At 32.0% G+C, this 15,219-nt stretch overlaps 2 protein-coding genes across 2 annotated transcripts; one reads left to right on the forward strand and one right to left on the reverse strand.

Annotated features, from left to right (window-relative positions):
- Positions 1-7,058: 7,058 nt before the first annotated feature.
- Positions 7,059-7,620, reverse strand: LOC132050510 (NEDD8-conjugating enzyme Ubc12-like). The gene has a single exon (XM_059441777.1). The coding sequence runs from the start codon at positions 7,608-7,610 to the stop codon at positions 7,059-7,061; it is 552 nt and encodes a 183-aa protein (XP_059297760.1). The 5' UTR covers positions 7,611-7,620.
- A 3,013-nt stretch (positions 7,621-10,633) lies between these two features.
- LOC132051209 (uncharacterized) lies at positions 10,634-14,029 on the forward strand. Its single transcript, XM_059442464.1, has 4 exons — positions 10,634-10,909; positions 11,006-11,082; positions 12,975-13,197; positions 13,805-14,029. Exons 1-4 carry the CDS (start codon positions 10,819-10,821, stop codon positions 13,840-13,842), a joined length of 429 nt encoding a protein of 142 aa, XP_059298447.1. The 5' UTR covers positions 10,634-10,818; the 3' UTR covers positions 13,843-14,029.
- Positions 14,030-15,219: the final 1,190 nt, after the last annotated feature.

Consider the following 15,219-nt stretch of genomic DNA (forward strand, 5'->3'; position numbering starts at 1 on the left):
TTAAGTAACTGTTATGATGTTAATTATGAGTTTAATTAATACAAAAGTTGAGGAGATTCGCAATATTTATCGGGTTATTGTTTTTGGACTTGTGAATGTTGTGAATGTGACCGAATCATTGGAGGAGTTGGGGAAATTTGCGGGCAATTAACATTTGGCCATGGGTAAAAGCTACTACTCGTAATTAATACGTATCTTTTTATTACTTCCTCAACTAACCCTTCCAAAAGTACTTATTAAAACTTTGTTCTTCAAAAAACTTTTTAGATTTTGAAATATATATATATATATATATATATATATATATATATATATATATATATGTATATATATATATATATATATAAGTAACAGTGTAAATAGGTTTTTTCAATTGTATATATTTTTTAGGTTATCATATGATGTTGCTTTGAGAACTGCATGTTGTTATAAGCCATGAATTTAATCTAAAGGTGAAAATTTTGTATATTATTAGTGCACTGAAATTCAACTCATATTCTTTTTATAGTTATAAAACATTAATGTAACGATCCGTTAGGTCGTTTTGAATTTTATAGGTCGTTTTGAATTTTAAGACCCCTTTCCCGTAATTGAGACTTTTCGTAGATTTATTTGGTGTAATATGACTTGGGGGATCGGTGGCATGGGTCCTTAGGGGCTCGGTTGCTTTTGGAAAATGGTAGAACTAAAACTTGAAGTTTCAAAGATTAAGAGTTGACCAAAGTCAAAGATGTGACTAAAGTCAAAGATGTGACTAAAGGGGTTGTATTTGTGATTTGAAAGTTCCTATGGGTTCGATGATGATTTTGGACTTTTATGTATGTTTGGATTGCAGCCCGAAGGGTTTGGGTGAGTTTCAAGTGCTATTTTCCCAATTCAGCTGCACCTAATTTTATCTTTTCTGGTGCAACATGTTTTTGTGCTTCATGATCACGGTAGGAGGAGTTGCAATCGCCACTACTAGAAAATAACGAATTAGCGACAGACAAAATTTCGTAGCTAAACAACAAAAATCTCATGCTAATATCATTTAGCTACGGATTAGTGACGAATTATGAGAAAATTTAATTAGCAAGAAACTAATTAGCTAATTCCATGTTCTCTTGTAGTGCGCATAGGGCTGTTTTGCCTAGGTCGCGGTCGCGTAATGGTGTTCGTGTTCGCATGGGGCCCTTGTTGGATTGCTCTTTGCAATAGCGAGGAGCCCCATCATGGTCACGAAGGGTAATACCTGGCCACATTAAAAACATTTCAGACGGTAACTAAGTCATTTTGGAGCTCGGCTTAACACAATTTTGCGAGGGAATTTCGCCCAATTAAGTGTGGGGAAGAATTCTAACCTTTGGATTTGTCTCAAATACCTGCTTAAATTAGATGATTAATTCATGTTTTCATAGTGTAAACATGTGATTTCTTGGCCTAGATTAAGATACGTCTAATTGATTATTTAAAGGTCACGATTTGAGGTTGGATTGATCGATTTTAGATTGCGAACCCTTGGGGAATGGTAATCCATTTTTTAAATCAATTTCAGATATAACCCAGGGCTCGGGTTTGACTTTTGGGTCAGGTGCTTTTTATTGCAATATGAGTGTGGTTGGATTGGTTTAACCTTGTAGAGTACATTTCCAAATATATTGAGAGTATTCAAAATTTCATGGAAATCAAAGGCCGTTCGAGGTGACGAGCGTTTTTGCAGGTACAAGGTGACATGTCAAGGATTATTTGTCTGTTATGTCATGTTTGTTGATTTGACTGTTTATTTGATTAACTTAGCACAATTCCATGCTAGCAACAATGTCATGAATAAAACTTCCATATTATATTTAATTTCTAGCTATGTACGTGTAGAATTATGTTTAGCTGATGATTATGCTTTATTGATATGACATACCTTGCATGAGTGATTTCGAGTTGGTCATACCTTGCATGAGTGATTTCGAGTTGGTTACGCTATGCACGATGAGATCGTATGTGGAGTCCGGAACCAAAATGCCCCCAAAAAAATCACTTTGAACCAAAATACCACAATAAAAAAAAAATGTTACAAAACTACTTTTAGCGCAGTAATTTACTGCGCTAAAGCAGTTCACGGAGACGGAGCGTTAAGCGCTTTAGCGCGATATTTTCTTGCGTTATAGAAACTGTTAAAAAAAAAAAATTCTATAACGCGAAAAAATACTGCGTTATAGAAACAGTACCAAAAAAAAAAAAAAAAAAATTGGCCAACTTTATTTTTTGCAACACTTAGTGTTTTTTTCCATACTTTGACCAATGATTAGTCGTGTGTCAAGACCAAACGTCAATATTTTATATAGAACCGATATTTTTTCTGCGTACAATAATGTAGGCTCAATACATCAAGGATACGTAAACGTTCGGATCGTCATTTTAGGGGTTGAAAAGGTGCGAAGTAAGTTTTATTTGTAAACTTTAGGTTTAAGTGTTCTATATACATAGACGTCCATTTTTATTTGAAGACTTGTTGTCATTAGTCAAGGTTTTTTATTTTTAGGGTTTAGATTTATTGAAAATAAAGCAAAAGGTTTTTAAGTTGCCAAAAAGGTTTTTAAGCCGCTTTAGCACTAAAAATAAAAAAAATATTTTTTTTTTTTGTTTGTATAGCGTAGTAAAATAACGAGCACTAAAAAAAAAAAAAAAAATTGGCAATTTTTTTTTTTTTTGCAACGCTATTAGTGTATTTTTTCATACTTTGACCAATGATTAGTCGTGTGTCAAGACTCGAAACGTCAATATTTTATATAGAACACGATTTTTTTTTTTTCACACGTAGTGTACAATAATGTAGGCTCAATACATCAAGGATACGTAAATGTTCGGATCGTCATTTTAGGGGTTGAAAAGGTGCCCGAAGTAAGTTTTATTTGTAAACTTTAGGTTTAAGTGTTCTATATACATAGACGTCCATTTTTGTTTGAAGACTTGTTGTCATTAGCTTAAGGTTTTTTATTTTTAGGGTTTAGATTTATTGAAAATAAGCCGTTGCCAAAAAAGGTTTTTAACGCTTTAGCGCGATAAAAGATATTTTTTTTTGTATAGCGCAGTAAAATAGCGAGCACTAAAAAAAAAAAATTTGGCAAATTTTTTTTTTTTTGCAACACTTAGTGTGTTTTTTCATACTTTGACCAACGATTAGTCGTGTGTCAAGACTCCGAAACGTCAATATTTTATATAGAACCTGATATTTTTTTCTGCGTATAATAATGTAGGCTCAATACATAAAGGATACGTAAACGTTCGGATCGTCATTTTACGGTTTGAAAAGGTGCCCGAAGTAAGTTTTATTTGTAAACTTTAGGTTTAAGTGTTCTATATACATAGACGTCCATTTTTGTTTGAAGACTTGTTGTCATTAGCTTAAGGTTTTTTATTTTTAGGATTTAGATTTATTGAAAATAAAGCCGTTGCCAAAAGGTTTTTAACTGCTTTAGTGCAGTAAAAGATTTTTTTTTGGTTTGTATAGAGCAGTAAAATAACGAGCACTAAAAAAAAAAAAAAATTTGGCAAACTTTTTTTGTTGCAACACTTAATGTGTTTTTTCATACTTTGACCAACGATTAGTCGTATGTCAAGACTCCGAAACGTCAATATTTTATATAGAACCTGATATTTTTTTCTGCGTACAATAATGTAGGCTCAATACATCAAGGATACGTATACGTTCGGATCGTCATTTTAGGGGTTGAAAAGGTGCCCGAAGTAAGCTTTGTTTAAAAAAACTTAGTGTTTAACTGTAAGGTTATTTTAGTCAACTTTATATATTGAAAAAATTAGTCAGCTTTATTTTCAAAAATTGAAACAGCAAAAATGAAATTGACATTCACAGCTACATTACTCCGGGATTTTTACGTTGAAATCTATTGCGTATCATCATCTTATAAGTAAATAAAACTGAAAATTTCAGGCCAATTTGAAGGAAAATTGAAATTGATTGGGATAAAAGGTGTTTTTTTTTTTAAATCGGCTCGGCCAAACCGTCTTGCGGCGGTTTGTCTGCATAGATCTCGAAAAAATAAATAAGTTCAAAAAAAAAAAAACGCGTAAAACGGACGTCCGAGCGCAAAGTTATGACCATCTAAAGTTTGACCACTTTACAACTAGTTTTTCACCTTATATTTTTTAGAATTAGATTTATATTCAAAATAAAGTTATGTCTTGATTAAAAAATAACACGCTTAAATCAAAACCTTAAAAAATAAAACTCTTAAACCTTAAACAAAACTTACTTTGGGTACCTTTTCAACCCCTAAAACGACGATCCGAAACGTTTACGTATCCTTGATGTATTGATCCTACATTATAGTACGCAGAAAAAAATATCAGGTTCTATATAAAATATTGACGTTTCGGAGTCTTGATACACGACTAATCGTTGGTCAAAGTATGAAAAAAACACTAAGCACTGCATAGAAAAAATTTATTAAAATAAAATGTTGCGATCTTTTTATGGAAAAAAATACTAAGTTCCTTAAGTGTGTTATTTTTTAATGCGTAACTTTCTTTCGAATATGATGCAAAAAAAAAAATCGCATAAATCGGACGTCCGAGCGCAAAAAACCGCGTATATTCGAAATAAAGTTACGCTTTAAAAAATAACACACTTAAATCTAAACCCTAAAAATAAAAAACTTTAAGCTAATGACAACAAGTCTTCAAACAAAAATGGGCGTCTATGTATATAGAACACTTAAACCTAAAGTTTACAAACAAAACTTACTTCGGCACCTTTTCAACCCTAAAATGACGATCCAAACGTTTACGTATCCTTGATGTATTGAACTGCATTATTGTACGCGAAAAAAATATCAGGTTCTATATAAATTATTGACGTTTCGAGTCTTGACACACGACTAATCATTGGTCAAAGTATGGAAAAAAACACTAAGTGTTGCAAAAAATAAGTTAGCCAATTTTTTTTTTTTTTTTTTTTTGGTATTGTTTCTATAACGCATATTTTACTTGCGTTATAGAATTTTTTTTTTTTTTTAAACTTCTATAACGCAAGTAGTAACTATCGCGCTAAAGGCTAACGCTCGTCTCCGTGAATCGCTTTAGCGCAGTAAATTACTGCGCTAAAGGTCATTTTGTAATATATTTTTTTTATTGGGGTATTTTGATTCAAAGTGGTTTTTTTGGGGGCATTTTGGTTCCAGACTCATCGTATGTGCCGAGTATGTGAAGAAAACCAAAAGCACTAAAGGAAAAAGATATATAGGAACTTGACGTTGAAAATTTTCTTGTACTTGTCTTACTGAATGATACATGCCAAGACTTATATAATCACGTTGCCTCTCTACATACAACTCCTACATCTATTAGAATACATATGTCATCCCCCCTCAAGCTGGAGTGGTGCAAATGCACAACTCCTAGCTTGCTGCATAAATACCAAAACTGATATTTGGGCAATGCTTTAGTAAATATGTCTGCAACTTGGAGATGGGAAGGAACGTACTTAGTAACCATAGCTCCGTTAGTTACCTTCTCTCGGACAGATGATAATCCAACTCCACATGCTTCATACGGGTATGAAGAACTGGATTGTTAGTGAGATGCATAGCGCTAATGTTGTCGGTATATAACACTGGTGGTGAAGAGAGGGAAACACCAGGATCTTTTAGAAGATAAGTGATCCATGTAACTTCGGCTGCTTGGAGCCAATAGCCAAGTGTCGTTTGATTTGAGTGCATTTATTTCCTCTTCCATGGCAGCAATCCAATGCGGTTGTGAGAGTTCTTGGTTCACGGATCTCGGGTCGGAGTGATTTGCAGATGAGTGTCCAATCAAGGACAAATTAAGATGTGAAGGAAGAAGGATCGTCCAAATATTTATGGCCAACTTTCTAGATCGCGATCAAAATATACATCATGCATATGCCCTCCCCACATTGTCCAACCTCAGACACTTCGTGAGCATCAGCAGACATTCAGACAAGAATCGATTAATGTCAGACAAGAATCGATTGATATTTGGAAGGAAAAAAAAAAGTAGTAATATTTAAAGTTAAGTCGAAAAAGGGTAATCAAAAGTTGAAAAATTCAACAAACAAAAAAACTCCCTAAGAAATTGTTTTATCAAACTTCAAATTTTGTACTTGGAATTATTGAACGCAATCGAAATACACATTCAATATTTGCAAATAATGGTTTTGGATATCATTTCTACAAATACTGAACTTCAGTACTTGAAATACTGATGAAATATTAGAAAACTCGTCACAGGACGTGATCGAAACACACATCGTCCATGTGTTCTCCCCACATCGTCTCCTAACATTCGAGTTGAACGACTTCAGATTATCTCTCAATTCATCAGCTGCTTCATGATTGAGCGGATCTTCATGATTTGGTTTAGTAAACAAATGAGTCAAACCTTAAATCGTTGCATTGATATTAAACACAGGCTTCGAATCTTTCCCAGATGAACTTTTACAGTGTACCGAATTAAGACCTTTGACAAAAAAGTGGCAGCTATTTTATATGTTTCCTTCATCATAATTTCACGTATGATTATTGAGTTTATTCACTTCAATAAAGTTACAAAACTATTTATTATCACATTTAAATAACCAAACTACGTATAAGCTGCTTAAAAATTAGGAATAACTCAAAAAGTCAAATTTTTGGCGTCAAATTTTGACACATCGCTTGTCATTGTGTAAATTTCAGTACATCATAAAGTTAAAACAATTTCACCTGAAAATGTTGACTACCCAATTTTAATTCTTACACCACTTAAATGAAATAAAAAGAGGGAAAAGATCAAACAATAACAATATAGAAAAAGGGATCAATATGAGATTTTTTTAGAATTGAAACACTTCTATAAGACTAGAATATGATAAATATAATATTCTTCCATAATACAAGTTTTCTACTATATGTATAGTTTCTACCACTTGTATATCAGCCCAAAAAGAAGTCCATGATTATATCTCGATTAGTCCAACGAAAAATTGTTTTTTTTTTCCATCATAAAAAGCGAAAACTTAATCCATCCTCTTATCAGCCTGTTTTTATCAACTATTAAAATTTTTGTTACAGCATACGATCGAAATAAACGCCATGCACGCATTCTCCCCACATCGCGCTCTCAACATGCGCCTTGAACACTTTCGGATGATCTCTCAACTCCGCAGCTGCTTCATGATTTAGTGGATCTTCATAATTTGGTTCAGTAAACAAATGAACCAAACCATAAATCACTGCATTAATATTCAATACAGGTTTCCAATCTTCCCTAAGAATATTAAGACAAACATTTCCTTCCGTGTCAATATTTGGGTGATAAACTTTCACTTTGCACTTAACTTTTGGTGCATCATGTGGATAAAGATATGGAATTTGGAATGTAAATGGGAATGTACCCTCATTATAATAACCTTCATCAGGTTTAATTATGACTTCAAAATTCATGAGATCATCTTTTCCATTTGGGAATTCAATGGTACAAATTGGTGGTAAGGTTAATTCACTAATATCTCTTTGGACACGTAATTCTGAGGGTGTTTGCTCCTTAATCGGTGGTTTTGATCCTGCATTTTCAGCTGCTTCTTTCTGTTTTTCTTTTACTTTGAACAAATTAATCATGGTTAAGTAACTATTATGGATGTAATTGCTAGTTTAATTAATACGACAAGTTGAGGAGACTCGCAATATTTATTGGGTTGTTTTTTTAAAATTGTGGATGATATTGTGAATGTAACCAAGTCATAGGAGGAGTTGGGGAATTTGCGGGCAATTAACATTTGGCCATGGATAAATAGGCTATAGCAAGTTATTACAATATTTTTCAGTTTATCATACAATGGTCGCTTTGAAAGTTATTTGTTGTTGTAGGTAAATTTAATCTAATGACTTAAAAAAAATTCTATAGTATTAGCGCACCAAACTTAAACATGTATTTTTATAATAAACTAGTGAATTTTGCCGCGCGAAAGAGAACAAAAAATACTAATTTATATATCTATGAAATACAAACCTTTTCTAATTAGTACTTTTTGATATTGAGATGATATAAATGTTACCTTGATGATAATTATTACGTCTTTTATCTCCTATATATTTTCTATCAAAGACCGTATCACCTACACTTTGTGAATCTCGATTGTAAATTCATGTGATCTTCCAAACAAAAGTACTATAAACTTTCTTTTGTTTTATAGATTATATATAGATTATAGATGAAGTACTCCTACATGATACAAAATATTGTTTCATCTAATTTTTTTCCTTACATGCATAGTCTTAGTACTTCATCTACTCTTATGATATTACGTCTTTTAGTTTCTTTCAGTTTTCTTTTTATATTAGTATGTCTATTTCTTTTGAAACTTAAAATAATATATGTACTTTTATAGCTTTTTTTCCTATTTCAAATGTCAAATTAAAAACAAACAGAGAGAAAGGTGGTTAAATAAAAGGAAAGTAAAACAAAAGGAAACACAATTTCAAACTTATGGGATTTACTTTTGCATTTCACTTCCTTTGCTTTTTCTATCCACCGCATTTTCTTCCCCATTCTTGTCCAATCATCACACTAAATCTATTCTCTATTCCAAAAAGAAATTCATAAATTTGCTCATTAACCATTTCAATACTACACACTTTTGGTATAAACTAAAAGAGTAGAAAAGAAAAAACTCACACTTTATGCTGAGCATCATCCCACGCTTCAAAAATACAGCTTCAAAGGAGATCCTGAAGACTTCTGATTTCCGTTTTATTGATATCCTTGGAGAAATAAGATTTAGTTCTTATTTTGTGAAATCTTGTGACGATTTCTATTGACATAAAAAAGGTTGAATCCACACAGGTACTATTCTAATGACTTTGTTCATAGAAATAAATTAAAATTTTGATTCTTCTATTTACCTGAGGCAGTTCTGTCCTTCTTGCGATGATCAGTGTGGAAGTAACTATTATATTCATGCAAAAAAATTATTTGTTCAATGACCTTCCGGTCATGTGCTCCCTGGCCTAACTTTTATGCTGTATTTTTTTAATTGATTGATTGCACTAAGTTGTTGACACCATCACAATTTTCATTTCATCTCCCAATCACAATAATAAAGTTATCTTTTCTGTTGCAACTCTTTATTACCCTCCACAATAAATAATTATGATGGGGAAGAGGAAAAAGAACCAATAAAAGAGGGGGAAAAGAAAAAAAGAAACTTACATGGTAAACACAAAGACAGTCCGTAATTGGTGTGAAATTGTTCCGCAACCGATATGGCATTAAATGATTTTTCTGATCAGTGTTTAATGAATCTCAATAAGTAAGGCAGAATTTGATTAATTCTTTAATTAAAAATTGATGGAAAGATAGGAAAATTTTAAAAAAATTGAGAAAAAAGATAAATGACAATGTTGGCCATAGAGAGGTGTCACATCATCTTATCTATTTCTAGCTTTATATTATATATAGATATAGATAGATAATACATTAAGATCGAGTTGCTTCCTGTGCTCAATCCCTAGATGAACATTTCACAATAATCTACCTAAACTTTCTACGAAAAGGTATCTGCTATTCTATTTATATGTTCGTTAATCATGTTAATTTTGCATATGATTACTTAACTTTAGTAAAGGCAATTTTATTTTATTTAATATTAAAATAATTTAATTATGCATGAATTGCTCCAAAAAAAAAAAGTCGAAAGGTCAAATTTCAGCGTTAAATTATACATTATAATTTGTTACTCTGTAAATTCTACATTATAAATTTAAAAGATCCATCTTCTAAAAGCTTGACTACCCATATTTGAAACAAAACATAAAAAAAAAAAAAAAAAAGCAAAAAAAAATTCTACATTATAAAATTTAAAAGAGCCACCTTGTAAAAGTTTGACTGCCCATATTGTAGATAAGAAAACAATAAAAAATCATTTAAATGAAACAAAAAAAAGGAGAAGAAAATAACAGGATAAAGAAAGGGGTTGAATATGATATTATTTCTTTTAGAATTGAACGATTTCTATGCTAGAAGACTAGAATATGATAATACACTATTTATTCTTCCAATAATACAAGTTTTCTACCATATGTATAGTTCTTTTTCTCATTCAGTAATTGGTAGCTACCCATATTAGGATCTGATTAAATTTGACTTCCGAGGAGAAATTTTACATAGGTGGTAAAATGCTCCTTAGCAAAGTATTTCATAGGAGCTCGAAGTAAAGACCTCCAGTTAAGAATGAAAAAATATTTATTACTCTACCATAATCTTGTATATATATAACAGTACTAAAAAATCACTATTTTCCAACTACACTGAAAAATATTCAGTGGCTATTCCCACAAATATTTTGTTTGAATCAGTGAGAAAAGAAAAAATAATGGTGTTTTCACACAGAAAAATTAAAAAGTTTCCCAACTTTTCAGTGGGAACGTATTTCCCACCATCCGTAATCCGAGTGAGCTGTTTCAATGATAATGAGGTGAGAAAATCATGTTTTATAACACAAATTTTTCATTGATTGTCGGTGGAAAAGCCTTTATTTTTAGTAGTCATATATGTAATTATAGTTATTCTAACACTTGTATATCAACAAGGGGAAAAAAACAGTCCATGTTTATATCTGGTTAGTCCAATGAAGATTTTTGTCTTTTTTCACCAACTTAATCCTTCATCTTGTTCTTGTTTTTCTCAATTCACTTTATATTCTCAGCATATACTAATTACTTAATTTACTAAGAAATTATTCCCTCTCAATTCTTCTTCCTTTTTAGATATAAAAATCTGATTATGAATTCAGAAACTACACATTCTATTAAAAACTCATAATAAAGTATGGAAAACTCTCACAGTTATGGCACAAGAATTAGGATCCTTTGTTTATTTTTGGGCATGTTCTTATTACTATCTGGTGTTAGTGCTGAAAGTATATTTTCAGGATCCCTTTTTTTTTTTAATTACTTTGTGTTTCTAGAAATTTATTATGCAAGTTTTATTAACATGTTTTTATTTTATGCATCAGATAGGAAATATCCCACAGGAAATGTGAATTTGGCACCATTTGAACAGTGGAGAAGTGCTTATTTCTGCTTGCGAAATGTAAGTAGCTTCAACACTGTTACAACACTCTTTTGACTCTCTTTTTTTTTTTTTTTTTTTTTTTTTTTTAATTCCAACTCAGTGGTGTGCTCAGGATTTTGCTAAAGTTGTATCGGCTTATTGCCGTAATTACTCTTGCAATCAATTTGGGTATGGATTATAGTGATTTTAAGGGTTTACTTCATATCTCAAATTGATAATTACTTCTTATTTTTAAAAAGTATCAAACTTACTATATATATGAATTTGAGTTATATTTAGTGATAGTGCAAGGAATTTTTCCATAATAGGTAATTTAATATGTGAAAGTTGGTTTCTGCCCTTTATAAAGGTTATCGATCAAGGCCTAATAAATAAGGTTGCCTACAAGTACTTTTTTGGTGACCTGATGTGCAATAAGAGACCATCCTTTTGTTGCGTCATGCTTTTAGATTTACGGATTCATGCTCGGCGTAATTAATCGGTAATTACAAAGGCTTGCGAAACTTAAATAGGGCCATTTTCTTTTTATTTGAATAACTTATTCTCATTATAAATAAAGTAGGCAAGCCTATAGATCATTGAAAAGGACGAAGCTAGTTAACTGAAACGAAATCTTTCCATTTTTTTTTATATAATCTATTGTATAGTAATAGTGAAAAGAATGAATTATTTATTATTACTATTATTTTAATAATAGGATAACTTGACAAGCAACTTGTCCTCTTAATCTGAGATGCAAAGAGAAAGATCTCTTTTTCATGAATTCCACTTATCAATCCTGATCTAGAAAAACGACGGACTAAGGCCCTATCGATAAATGAAAGAAAGGGTTTATAGTCCTAACTCTGTAAGCCCACACTAGGGTAGAGTAGATTGTTCAACACCTGCGACACAGGTCCATTTTGAAGCTATTGGTGTCTTGATGTTGTTGTTGGAAGTCATCGTTCATCTCAAAACTAGTTCCTCTCAGCTATTGACATAGTTGATCCTCTCTTATAGATTCTCCGTTTTATGAGTCAAATCACTTGCCTGGTGAAGTTCTTCCCTTGCCTATACTTTGCTCGGTTTTGTTACCCAAACACTCAATCTGAGCAATTTAGGGAGGCTTGACTCAACTTGCACCTACTTGACTTAGCAGTTAGAATATCGCTTTCATACAATGAAAGTCACTTGTTCAAATCCAATAGCAAGCAAAATTGACTGAAACCTCTGTTATTGCCAGCATAATAGCATGCACGAAATTGTAGCAAGAAGTCAATTGAAAGATCAACGCATTGATTTTTCCACATGTGGCTTCAACTGCCTTACTCGAATTTCCCATGAAACCCTTAAGAAGGCTAGATCGATCCATCTAGTGGTGTGATCCCTCGCCTTATTTTGTAGTAGAGCTTTTGGATGAGAGGAGGCGCAAATCTTGTTCTAATTAACATTCTTTATTTGGTAATCCAGAGTGGGGTCCATGCCAGCATGCGAAACTTTTAAAAATATTATGCATATTATAGTTTAAATGATCGTTTACACATGCATACGCAAAGAAATTTGTTTTGGACAAAGTAACGCCAGATGACTCCACATTCAAAGATGTCTCCACATGCATACTCAAGAGGATCAATAGGGACTTCCTTCCACATGAACGTCCGATTACAGGCGAATCCACGATCTATACTCTATGATTTCAATATGTTAAGGTTCTTAGCATTGATCACATTATATTTTCAAAATTACGAATTCATATATACCATTTGCTGCAATAATTTAAAGAACTTTTACACACAGGTTTTTGCTCTGCATCGAACATGCTGAATTGATATGAACACGATTTCGCAAGGCTGCATCCGCCTCTGTCTCGTTTTTATGTCTTGCTTGAATGTTATGTAAATTCATAGTATCTGTTTTCTTGATGTATGCAGACATCTCCACTTTGTTCAAAGAATCATACACTCACTATGTCTGGATGGCTGAATGTAACACAAAAGGAAAGCAAAAAATTCTGTGTAAAAGGAGGGTGTGCAGATTATACTAAAAGAGTACTCAATTGCATTCATCATGTCAAACGTGATTTCTGGTTTGCAAATAAGGCTACTGTTCAACATATCTATGATACAATTGACATTGGCTGCAACTCCCTACAAGGTTTTTCTTTCTTATTTTTCGAGTTTAATTTCTGTGCATGGATAATGAAAGAAAATTATATTATCAGATCTCATAGAAGATAACTACAGGTAAAATTTAAGTTATTCATATAGAGAATGTACATATTACTTTCACTATCAATTAATGTCAACTTGTGATAGTAGATTAGTTACTATTTTTACCTAGTTAATAATTAATACTTATCATAGAGATATATCAGTATTTATCTTATGTCTAATCTGATTGTGTAAATATTTCTAATATGGTGAGTGCATTTAACTCTAATTATACGTAATTACCCATAATAAGTGAATCTAGTTACCTAGAAATAGGACACATAACCTGATATAACAAGTTAAATTACACTAGTAGTGTAAAAATTCTTTAAATTAGTATTGATAATACTATGCCACCTAAAGATAACTACTCATAATAAGTAGAACTAATCACTTGAAAAATAATTGAACGGATAACATGTTGTAATACGTTAAATTATACTAAAAATATAAAATTATGTACATTATTAGTGCAGTGAATTCCGTTTTTAACTTTCACTATTTTTCTTGTGTTTTCTATTAATCCATGATTTGGTTAATTTGAATTGCAGGGTTTAATGGAACAAGTTTGTACCCAACTCAAGGTTGATATCAACCTCAATATTATTATTCCACCGTTTACATTTGAATCATCAAATTGGCTTTGGTGTGTTATGTTTTATGGGGAGACCTAAAAGATTGCGTATATATTATACAATAAGAAGCAACAAATATCAATAGCCATCAGTATTATGTACTTTTTTCCATTTTCTTTTGAGGAAACAGTTCAAAGTGGCTTTTCATATATGAACATCCTTTTTGTTTTATGATTTGTTATCGGATTTTGTTTTGTTCTACAGTCAAAGCTACAAATAATATATGATCTGTCTTACTTATATAACAAGACTACCAGTCAGATAAATCAATTACTCGTCTGTATCAGTTTACAAAATATGCTCATGAAGAAGTAACACAACACAATTTTATATGTTGTATATCTTTAGGATAAACAATTAAAAAAGAGAACCACCAATTCATGTACAAGATACTAGCATTATCGTCAGGATAATTAGACATCCACCTTGTAATCACAACGGCCCACTTACAAGAGCAGAGTCTACCAATTGAGCGAAGGAAAAACTCCTTGTTTCACCTTGAATTGGTAAAAGAATATGCGAATTTTCTTACTTTTCGTGGAGGATTAAATTCAGTAACTATGGATTGGTGGCTAGCTGATATAGCCTCTTATTAAAGAGAGGACTAACCAAAGTTGTTCAAGGAGGAATCCACCAACTAAACTGCATTCCTATAGCAAATGAGGTTATGGATTTTCAATTTATTGAGAGTAGCATGGTATCCGTAGTCGGAAGAAGATCACGTGTTCGATTGATCAGGCTGCCAATTACTAATTTTACCTCTTATTATAGTGTTTTTTTTTTTTTTGAGGCGCGTGGGGAGAGTGGAGCATGCAGGATTATGAAAATTCTTTGAAAAGTTCAATAAATTTATCAAGAATTTTTAGAAAACCCGACGTAAGGCTCGACTTTGATTTTTGCTATCATATTTCTTCTCATTCTTTTTATTGGTTTACATGAGTAAACCATCCCCGTTTTTCTTGTTCCACTAGCTATGAGATAATTTGAAAATGTCCTTTTATTATTACGTACTTCTTTATGTCAAAAATCAAAAGCTAGAAATATCATTTTTTTTTTCATTCTTTTTATATGAGGTCGTGTACAACAACTTTAACCGTACAAATCTAGGCAGGGCCTATCCCCATTTCTAGAGGAATCGTAGGAGTACTTCTAGATATCACACAATTAGACAAAATCACATAGCATTTATCTCTACTGAGTTTTGAGTCCTAACCTTAAAGTTTTCACCTACTTCATTAAGCACTAGTCCAAACCCATATCAGGCCGACTTCTGGATATACAATTCACACAATTAGACAAACTCATGCAGCATTTTATTTCTGCTTTACTTC

The sequence above is a fragment of the Lycium ferocissimum genome, chromosome 3 (genome assembly GCF_029784015.1).
Source record: "Lycium ferocissimum isolate CSIRO_LF1 chromosome 3, AGI_CSIRO_Lferr_CH_V1, whole genome shotgun sequence".
NCBI classification, from domain to species: domain Eukaryota; kingdom Viridiplantae; phylum Streptophyta; class Magnoliopsida; order Solanales; family Solanaceae; genus Lycium; species Lycium ferocissimum.

Bases quoted from the DNA above. Each gene is read 5' to 3' on its own strand.
- LOC132050510 (XM_059441777.1), bottom strand. From the start codon at position 7,610: ATGATTAATTTGTTCAAAGTAAAAGAAAAACAGAAAGAAGCAGCTGAA.
- LOC132051209 (XM_059442464.1), top strand. From the start codon at position 10,819: ATGGAAAACTCTCACAGTTATGGCACAAGAATTAGGATCCTTTGTTTA. The intron at 10,910-11,005 runs GTATATTTTCAG...TTTATGCATCAG, and splicing joins ATCTGGTGTTAGTGCTGAAA to ATAGGAAATATCCCACAGGA. The intron at 11,083-12,974 runs GTAAGTAGCTTC...TGATGTATGCAG, and splicing joins CTTATTTCTGCTTGCGAAAT to ACATCTCCACTTTGTTCAAA.